The sequence below is a fragment of the Mus pahari genome, chromosome 12 (genome assembly GCF_900095145.1).
Source record: "Mus pahari chromosome 12, PAHARI_EIJ_v1.1, whole genome shotgun sequence".
NCBI lineage: Eukaryota > Metazoa > Chordata > Mammalia > Rodentia > Muridae > Mus > Mus pahari.
The window spans coordinates 53,051,017-53,062,307 of record NC_034601.1 but is presented as its reverse complement, the minus strand read 5'-3'; the positions used below and the strand labels follow the sequence as shown (position 1 = coordinate 53,062,307).

Here is an 11,291-nt window from a genome sequence, read left to right as displayed (position 1 = left end):
AAAAAAAAAAAAAAAAAGAAAATTGTTTTGACTTCATGGACTCAGAAAGAATTGGCCAAATGAATTAGAAATTAATAAGGAACATTGTGTGACCTCTGAAACAACATGTACACAGTAGTTCAGATTATTTTCACACACCAGGATCTCAGTTTTAAATGCCACTGCTTGTGATTGTTAGAATACAAATTGCCATGAAATTGATAGGAAGGCAATTAATCCAAATCTCTTCAAGTTTTTTGTAACAATATGAAAATGACCCATTAAAAAACTCACATGCACAACCACTAAAACATACACAAATTCAAGTGTTCATCAACTTTAAGTAAATACAAAATAAATAAAAAGTAACAATAGAAAGATAAAACACTGATTATGTGCTACAATGTGAAAGAGTCTTGGAAACATTAGGCTACAACAAGAATGCAAGAAGTCAACTATAAAAAGCTGCATGTTTCTGATTGGAAAATATTGAGAGCAGGCAAAATCCCAGTAGGGTAGAAAGTCGGTTAGTGGTTGTATAGCAGAGTGGGACTATGGAGTATAGCAGGGTATGATGGTAGATATGCAATGGTCCTCATAGGGATTATGGGGAAAAAATCTTAAGCTCTATTAATGTTGTGTGCTTTCAAAGGATGAATGTCATGCTATGGGAACTCTGTGTTGCTAAGCTGTTGAAAAAAAGAGAATGTGATGCTATGTTGGTGAAGACTTGATAATGGGACCTTTAAATAGGATTGGTGGGTATGCAAACTAGTCCAGCCATTATGAAAAATCAGTAAAGATGTTCCTCAGAAATCCTGAAATAGAAATGCCATGTCACTCACTCTTGAGTCACAATCTGAAGGAATCTAAGGCAGCATAAAATAGAGATCCCTGTGTGGCCTTCAGCACAGCACAATTCACAGTAGACCCATCCTGCAGTCAGCATAGGAGCCCATTGATGGATGCACAGAAGAGAAAATGTGGCCATTAAGCAAGAATGAAACTAATGTAATTATTCCAGAATGTGGATGGAAGTAAAGACTATCCTGTTCAGCAAAGTTAGTTATCATTAGAAGGGGGAAGATGGTTCATCCGGTAAAATGCCTGTACAAGGAATATGTTTGCAATCCCAGAACACATATAAAATGTGCAGGGTGTACACATGCAAACCTAAGGCAATGGGAGCAGGGCTGGGAGGATCTGCATAGCTTACTGGCCAGCCAGTGTGGCTGAATCAGCGAGTTGTGGATTCAGTGAGTGCCTTGGCCTAAAAATAAGGATCTTTTAAAAGATGGACAATGATAGAAGACATCCAGTATCAACATTACATAAACACACACACACACACACACACACACACACACACCACTATTCAGTCTTAGAGACATAATATTTCTTGCATATATAGAATTTAAGAAATGAAACAAAATTAACAAAAACATAAAACTATTAATGTAGAAAGAAGGGAGGCTAAAGAGATTAGGAGGGGGGCTGGAGAGATGGCTCAGCCATTAAAGGCTGGGCTTACAACCAAAAATATAAGAGATTAGTAGGGGACCAGAAATGAGATGGAATGCAAGTGTCTCACATAAGTAATACAAGAGCAAATATCAATGAAATATATTACACATATGCATGATAAAGGCCTAATTAAGTTCACTATTACTAATTTAAAAAACTTGTTTAAAATAATAATTTTGTTTCGTGGCATCCTCAGGTTAGATTGGAAACTACATTTCCACATGACCTTGTATAGCTGTTTCCCTTTATATACACACGTGTTTAGATTATCAACAGATTTTTCAGAAAACAAAATTTTCTGATCCATTGACATTATAAAACTTCATGTAATAGTAATCAAGACTCACTAAATGTAAGCAATTATTAAAACAATCCAGGAGTTGTCTATGTATTTTTATATATGAGTCTTGCTAAAACTCGGGTTTGGATCACTACACTTGTACAGAGAAAGGAATGAGGCTTTCTTTATTTCCACAGATGGTCCAGGAACTCTTCCTGCTGTTTAGAAATTCTGCCTGACAGTAACTATGATCTGACAGAACTTTACTTCCTAAGAAAGAAGAATTACCTTTTAAAGTGTAGTATAGTCCTTTCCAGAAAATAGAATTTATGTTTTCAATTCTAAAGTTTTGAGATTCCTAATAGAAGAGAGTTAGGTAGAACACATGATCGAAGAGGCCGATTCACTCTAATAGTGGACTGTCTACAAAGATGGATTGGAAACATAAAGAGCTAATAACACCAAGGATTTTCATTGCTAGGTTATCTCTTGTACATTAATTATACAGCAGAGCCTGCTTTAATGGACACACTTTCTGTAAGGATGCTTTGTTTAAGAAAAGCTTCCTCTCTTTAGTCTGACTTGAATGTGGAGATACAATCAGAGAGATGTGGTATGTAAAGCCAAGTTTGCCCCATTGGTAATGTAAGCTTATTCTTCTCCATAACCAACGGGTCAGCCTAGTGAGAGAGGCTGTGTCCCTACGAGGAATTCGTTGGGTCTCATCACCTAAGCGACTCTGTGGTTTTATCAAACATTCATGACAACACCTTGTAACACAGAAAAAAATGTAATTACTTTTATGTATGCCTCTACTATATAATATAATATTGCCTCAGTGTCTTACTATATATAAATCTACTTTTAATATCATTCATAAATTAAGTTGGCCCAGTATATGACTGGAATCCTTTATGCTTCTCTGTAACTCACTGATGACAACACTCTCCAAACAATTAAATAAATTAATATGCATTACTTTTATTTCTATTCACATCTCATCTGATACCAAGATTACTACCTGTATTTGGCTTTGCTTGTCCTTGCATTTTGCCTAGAATACCATTGGACTGCTTTTCCTCTTTCATAAATTATGTATTGTCCTGAACTCTAGGTGGGAGGAGAAGATGTTATGTATTGATTATTGTCTATTTTATTATTCACATTGCAGTATATAGTATAATTCTTCTAGCCAAGAACTTCAAATACTTTCTTTTATATTTGTCCAAAATAAATGAAAAGAAAATCTAGTTACTTTTTTTTTTATTACTTGTGTTATTCTATTTTGTCTGCAGCTTTTCTAAATCCATTTTTTGTTTATATATCTTGGTGGGTTTTTTTTTTGTTTTGTTTTTGTTTTTTTGAATGACCTAGCCTGGACCATTTTTTTTTTATAGTATTTCTAAATACCACAGGAATTTCTCCAGATCGCAGGCTTTGGTGCCCTCCTGTCTACCTGTGTTTCCCCAGAGAGGCTTATAAATGCAGAATGTCCATTGCGTATTCTCCACACTCTTTTCTCTCACACCATTTTACTTCAGTTTGCTCTTGTCAAAAAAAAAAAAAATGGCATAGTTTTCTCTGGAAGTAAACATGGCTTGCTGTCCTCTGTCCTTGTTTAGCTTAGCTCTTCATCACCTCTAGTTAGCTTTTATTCCTCCTTTAAATATCAAGCAAGGTCTTCTATTTTGTTATGAAGACCAGCAGTGGTCAGCTGAATTGATGCGTCTCTCCAATAGATCCTGTACGATTTGTTCCTGGTTCAATTTACCACACATATATGCATGTACACTCTATTAAGATCAGCCAGCTAATAGGTGTGATTCTCTCACAGAAGCATGATGGCCACTTCACCGTCATCCAGTTGGTCGGCATGCTGAGGGGCATCGCGTCAGGCATGAAGTATCTTTCTGACATGGGATATGTTCATCGAGATCTAGCCGCGAGGAACATACTGGTGAACAGCAACTTAGTATGCAAAGTCTCTGATTTTGGTCTCTCCCGAGTGCTGGAAGACGATCCAGAAGCAGCTTATACAACAACGGTAAGTTTCGGTGCCCTGTTCCATCACCGTGTTTACTTTTAGTTGTTTAACACTGTTAGAATAATTGTTCCTGGTTCCTCAGTCTCGTATCCTCACTTTTTATTTTCCTAACTGTTACTCAGTTAAAAGGATTTTCTATATTTGAAGGCTCAGAGGGTCGTTGTTGCTCCTGCTGTTCTTTTTTTAAAAAATAATAATAATAACCACACACAATTTTAAGATTTCGTCTTTGGGCTTCTGACATGCTGTAACTCTATGATCTTCATGGAGATGCGCGGCTTGACTTCCCTTCAGATTAAATCTGCCCTTGCCTGAGGTATTTTAGCTTTCAATACACGTTCTTCTTTAAATATATTTCTTTATATATTTAGCAACATCGCCTCTAATACTTCAAGGATAATAAGGAGCCAGTGATTCAGAAATATCTTCTTTTTAGGTGTTACTGGGTGATCTATACACACTTATAAATGAATGATGTAAGTTTCTTTGGAGATGTATAAAGACTCTCTAACTCTATAGGATTTTCCAAAGAGTACTCAGGGGGAAGCAACCTGGAATAAAAGGCTAAAAGCACCATCTTAAATTATACGATGTCAAATTCACGGTGAATATCGTAATATTTCTGAATTCTCTAAGTCAATTCTTTGTATTCACCCCCTTGGATATTGTTTTGAAGAACTGAGTCTTAACACCTCTACTGAAGTATAATAAACCTGTTAAATTTTAGCTGTGACTGTCATTATTTGTTTATTAAAAATTCGAGTCAGTGATTCATTTGAGATTTAAAACAGCTTCAGTGAAAAATCAAGTAAAAAACATTACTCAAAACATATTTATTCTTTTCCCCCTTTTAAACATGCTAATAATTTTTAAATGGCACCCCATTAATTAATTCCTCTTTATTTTGTTTTCTATTAAATATTTTGAAGTTTCCCTGTATTCAGTAAGCCTTAAGGTAAATGGAAGTTTGACACTATTGATAAAATATTTTATGTCCTTATTAGTTATTTTATTGAAATCTCCTAAGATAATTTGTCAACATTTTCACAATTTCAATATAAAATAGGTTCCGTGAAAAGTAAATTAATCTTCAAGTCTGATGTATAAGGTAGAGCTAATCATTGATCTTTTAATTTAACCAAAAACTTTATGAAAATAAAAAATCTATGGGACCTTAAAATACATTAGTCATTTTAGTGAAAAATAGATATCTCAAACTCCATCTTCTATTTGAAAAATGTCATAATTATTTTCACTTTTCTAAAACCTTTTTCTTTTTTCATCTTATAAACCCATAACTTATACCAATTATTAGGATTAATAAAAATGCAACCCTAATACTTTATATTTGTATAAAATGTTAATTTTAATATTTAAAATTTTTTATACATGCAATCTATGAAAAATCCAAGAAAATATTTAATGAGCCTAATGAGCATAGACATATATACTAATATATGTATATTTGTAACACTTTAAGTAACAATTTAATTGCTCTTTAAAATAAGAAGACCATAGCCAGAAAAATATCTTCATAAAACTAGTGGGTAACCCAAAGTTCTGAGAGCTGGGACTAAAGGTGAGCACCATTGAGGCTAAAGAGATGGCTCAGTGGTTAAGACCACTGACTGCTCTTCCAAAGGTCCTGAGTTCAAATCCCAGCAACCCCATGTGGTTTACAACCATCTGTAATGAGACCTGATGCCCTCTTCTGGTGTGTCTAAAAACAGCTACAGCGTTCTTACATATAAATAATAAATAAATCAAAATAAATAAAGAAAGAAAGAAAGAGAGAGAGAGAGAGAGAAAAGAAGAAAGAAAGAAAGAGAGAGAGAGAAAGAAAGAAAAAGAAAGAAAGAAAGAAAGAAAGAAAGAAAGAAAGAAAGAAAGAAAGAAAGAAAGAAAGAGAGGCAGAGAGAGAGGGGAAAGAAAAATGACATTATTTGGTTAGTTGCCTTTATAATAGACCTGGATAGTCAGTCCTAAAATAACAAAGCCATTTCTCTCTAAGACTTCCTTGATTTACATGGCTCTAGCCACATATGTAGCAGAGGATGGCATTGTCTGACATCAATAGGAGGAGAGACCCTTGGTCCTGTGAAGGTTCAATTCGCCAGTGTAGGGGAATGCCAGGGCAGTAAGGTGGGAGTGGGTGAATGGGAGGGGGAGCACCCTCATAGAAGCAGGGGGAGGGGGAATGTGATGGGGGATTCCAGAGGGGAAACCAGGAAGGGGGATGTAAATACATAAAATATCAAAAAAAAAAAAAAAAAAAAGATCAGTCTTGTGCTTCCCAACACTTTGATATGTTACATTGTTGTTATAGAAGTCTGAACAAGAAATATTGTGATAACAAAGATAAGTAGCCTAAACAAGGTCTTATTTAAAAGGGCTAAGATTGTATCATGTCATATAAAATAAATTAGAGAGACTTTTGGATGAAAGGCATTTCCCATGAAGAAAGAAAAGGGAAAACATGGAAATATAGATATATATGAACAGACAGGTGAGTAACTATGTGGACAGTTTGAAATTGAGTCTGGAAGAAGTGATAAAGCCAAGTTCGTCAGCAATAATTTTCAAGGTTCTTGACTGGCACTCTGAGAAATGTGAAAGTTTTTCTATAGCAATTAAGAAACAGCCACTGATTGACATGTAAATGAATCTTTATTCCCCTCAGAGGCTTACTGCCTTTGTCTGCTAACCTGGAAGCTTCTAGCCTCTGTACACTCTAATCTAGGCCTAGAACGTTCTCAGCCTCTGAGACTTACTACTGAATGAGCTCACCCTTGTTACTTCCTTCTGAACTCTGGCTGGCTGGTTCAACTCAACTCTTCTGGGTCAAATTCTTCTCCAAGATGACTGATTCCATCTGTCTTCTCTCGGTTCCTCATTGTGCTGCTTGGCCTCAAACTAACTCTGGCAATTTGTTCTAATCTTCTAGCTCCTTCTTATGCCCTGACCTCAGCTGCTTTTGCTGACTTTCACTACACTACATGAACTCATGAATGAACGTCACTGCACTGCATTGCAACCAATGTAATGCCTCCCAGATGACTGACCCAATTCCACTACACTGAACTTAACTGACTGAACAGAACTGAAGTCCTCTGTCTTCCTGCACTCCTCTTAAATAGGCTCCATTTCCTGTGCTGTTCTATGAATATTGGGCATATTGTATCTTGTCAAAGCTTTCTTTCATTTGCTGCTTTATCCCTCAATTTGACATCATTGTTTGGGATTAAAGATGTATACTAAGGTTACATCTATATTCCAGCCAGATCATACCATAATTCAGAGCAGCCATGTTACTGGATTAAAATTTGTCTACATTGGCACAAATAAAAGAACAAAACAGTACATTCATGTCATAGAAGATGTTGCTAACAACAACAAATAAATGAAGGGAAGAATAAGGAAAAGAGGAATTAGTAGTAAAATTTCCAGGTAGACATTATTGCTACAGACCCAAAAGTTCACACAGTCTTACCAGAGTAAGGGAAGCGAGAATAAAGAAGAGAGGAAAGGATTGAAATCATTATGACCATATAATATTCAAGATTCAATAATTAATCAGGCATAAATTATATAGAAAAGGAGGAATTAAAGAAGGCATTACTATAAGTAGATTTAACAGCTAGTTGTTGAGAGACACTATTAATCATGACATAGAATCCCCATTAAAGATGCCCTAGATACCAGTATTAGATCACAAGTAAAATCATCACAAAGAAAATCATAGCCACTCTATCTCAGATTCATTCAGATAATGACAGTAAAGATCATTGTTCTGTTGAAACTTACATAAAACATTTTTACTTTATGGACATGTACTTAGCCCCAAAATTATTTTTATTGTTCAGTTAAAAGGGATGGTAGTTGGGGCAGCACCCTCATAGAGGCAGGGGGAAGAGGGATGGGTAGGGGGTTTCTGAAGGGGAGACCTGGAAAGGGGAAAATATTTGAAATGTAAATTAAGAAAATATCAAATAAATAAATAAATAGGACGGTATAGCTAGAAAATGTTATTGCTTTGTGAAGCTATACAATTTCTACATTATAAAATTCCATAAAGTAGGTTAAAGAATGAAGTTTACAATTAAATATAACTAGAGATTCTAATGTTTGTTCCTACACGTGAGTGTTCATTGGTCCTGATTTAGGTTTAAAGCCTATTCTTTTAATGTGTACGAACACCATTAATTATGGAGCTACCACATTGGTATGCAGTTGTGGAGTGGGTTCAGATTACTTCTCATGAGACAATACTCCCACTCTGTAGAAAATAGCAACGCTTGTTTTACTATGTCAGCCTCCAAAAATGAAAGTACACATATTACTTATACCCTGTGAATCCTGAACTAATGGAGAAGTCTACCATGCATTGACTACCTAATTGTCTTGAATCCAGCAATCTAAGGCATGCACACATATCAGAAGAAGCAGCTTCGCAGTTTACAGATAGGCATCAGAGCACACAAGTTCTAGATTCACTGTGTGGGATCTCAAAAGCCTCCCAGGGTGGCTGGAGTCTTAACCAATCAGGACCTCCTTCATATTGTCATTGAGAAACACTGGATTGTAGGCAAGTCCATGGCCCATACCTCCAAACAACCAGGCTTAGTGGCCAAAGCTTGCGAGGACTTCCTGAATCCACAGAAGAGAGAAACAGGCTCCCTGAGAATTCTTCCCCAGAATTCTACCCTAGAAGGTGTAGGCTGGCTTGTGTCGTTTGAAACAATACCCCTATTAGGGGTATTTATATTCCCAGAACGTTCTACTGTGATTCTTCAGAACTAAAATCAAGAAAAGGCGGTGACTCAGTGGTTACAATACCCTCCAATGAGCTACCTACACCAACAAAGACTGTAGGCGAGAACAGATACATCGCTATATGGAGACAGAACCCAGAATAACCAGCTGCAGCGTATAATAGAACTCATATCTCTGCAGACATAAAGAGTGGACAATGCAGTTTAAAAGGAGCTTCAGTAATAGCAAATGCTTCTAGTAAAGCACTTAAACCCTGAACTAAAATACATCAAGCCTCTGCTAAGGGACCTTGGGACCGGGTAATGATAGGGACACCAAGAAATGTGCAATGTAGGCCAAAGATAGAAGAAAATAAGTGACACAAAAATAGTGTCTTGACAAGAAGTAAGGCCTCGCTTTTCTGTGCCAATCCTGTGAAAAACTTTTCAGATTCTCAGAAGAATGACCTTTAGCCAAAAATACAAATGGAGTTATCGTTTTGTTTTTTTTGTTGGTTTGTTTGTTTGTTTGTTTTTTAACTAAGTTAACGTATACAGAAGTTATTGACTCTTTGGGTGTTTTGATATTTGTTTTGTTTTGTTTTTTCACATTCGATAAACAGTCTCCTGTCTGGCTAAAATTTAAGGGCTGAAAAATCTCTTCCATTTTGAAATCTGACACATATTCACCTGGACAATTGCTTTATAACCAGTCCAAAAAAGGTACCCTAGCTCATTAAATATTGCTAGGTAACCACTTCTTATACTTATATTGAAACTGCTAAGCCTCTTTGCTTTCAATTATGGAAATNAGGTCCTATTTACCTTAAAAAGAACATTAAAACATGTATTTTGGCTCACACTCATGTGATATAAGAGATAATTTTTATTTGGAATATAATGGTAGTGTTATTCTTAATTATGATAATGATTTCTGTTATATTTTAAAGATGAAAGCAAACCGTGGGAACCATCATACGACTCCTGACAGGATTCTGTGGCTTTGATTGCTACTTCTCAGGTTACCGGAGGAAAGTTTTTGTTTATTGTTCTTCAACAGCAGTAATAGCATGTCAGAACTTTCCTTATTAGAATACAGAGTATAGTAATTGCAGATAATCCAGATTATCATAATCCAGATACTAAGGCAGAAAACTGCAATAACTAGCAACCTTCACAAAGCTAAGTGCAGAAAAAATAAAAGAACAGATTCTTGTACAGCATTCACTGCAAATTTCAGATGAAGGAAGTGGCTATTTCTTTTAGGCTAAATGCAGCAATAGAAGTAAAAAAGGAAGTTAACAAAAATAGTGATATTATCAGAAAGCTATTGATAGAGATTAAAATAACTTCTTGCTCAATAAAACAGGTGATGACAAGCTACACATTGGAAAATGAAAAGAAACAAAATCCAGGCTAGAAGAATCAGATCTACCTTCAAGGAAGGCACTTACCATTAGGAAAAGAGAATAAAATGCTGTGTAACACACTTACAAAGACTGTTCTTACTCAACAACTGATCTTATGGTAGCTGTTGACCAAAAGAAGTTAACTCCCAGGACAGTATCATTAACTGAGGAGAAAAATTGAAAGGACACAAAGTATTCTTGAACAGAGAGAGAGAGAGAGAGAGAGAGAGAGAGAGAGAGAGAGAGAGAGAGAGAGAGAGAGAGAGAGAGAGAGAGAGAGAGAGAGAGAGAGAGAGAATTTAATAGGCTAATGTATAAAAAGAAAATCTGAGTTCTTATTGATTTTTTTTTTGCAATGTGCTATTTTGGTCATAGAAATTCTAATGGCATAATTCAATTTAAATATATATGATATATATGTCATACACACACACACACACACACACATACACGTAAGCATGTATGTATCCTCTGAGACTCATAAAGTTTCATCAATATAACTACCTAGAAATGAGCTTAATGACAATAGACATGCTAAAATGAATGGGAGAAAAGCATGATGCCTAAACCCTACAGAACTTATGAAGCTACAGATATCTGAGTGAAGCTAAAAAACAAAAACAACAACAACAACAACAACAAAAACCCAACTGAGTAAAGCTGAGAAAAAGGGAGCTAGTCTTTGACCAGGAAAGGGTATACCAAGTGGTCATATTGAAAACATTGTACAGACGGAGAAAATTATATTTAGTAATACATGTATGCATACATAGATGCATGTAACAACAATAAAAAAAGTTATTAGTTTGAAAGAGCTAGGAAGGTGTGACAACTATTGCTGGTTGTCAACTTGGCTATATCTTGAATGAACTACAATGCAGAAGCAGAGGGCGTACCTGTGATCTGGGTTTTGAGGCAGGAAGACAACAGGTCTTTGATCTGGATCTTGAGGGTGGAAGTCACAGGCTTTTGATCTGGTTCTTGAGATAGAAAGATGCATCTTCTGTTGGAAGCAGTGGATGACAGTGGATGAAACAAGGGTTCAGTTTTTTTCCTGCTTGTCCTTGCCTTTGCTAGCAAACCCATTCTTTCACTGGCATGGAAGCCTACTTTTTCAGAATCCCAAAATATACAGAAGATCACTGAGGTATGACTTGTGGACTGAACAACTACTATACACTTGGATTTTCTCTTCACAGCTTGCTATTGTTGGATTAGCTGGAATGCAGCCTGTAAGGCATTCCAATAAATTCTGTGTGTGTGTGTGTGTGTGTGTGTGTGTGTGTGTGTGTGTGTGTGTGTGT

The 11,291-nt window shown here is 35.9% G+C and overlaps 1 protein-coding gene across 3 annotated transcripts in view; it reads left to right on the top strand.

Moving 5' to 3' along the window:
- Positions 1 to 11,291, top strand: part of Epha6 (EPH receptor A6) — an 858,253-nt gene that overhangs the window by 733,311 nt on the left and 113,651 nt on the right. For all 3 annotated transcript variants that reach the window (XM_021209922.2, XM_029544433.1, XM_021209921.2), the window contains one exon: positions 3,618 to 3,827. In XM_021209922.2, the coding sequence (XP_021065581.1) occupies positions 3,618 to 3,827 (210 nt within the window). The remainder of the gene's footprint in view (positions 1 to 3,617; positions 3,828 to 11,291) is intronic.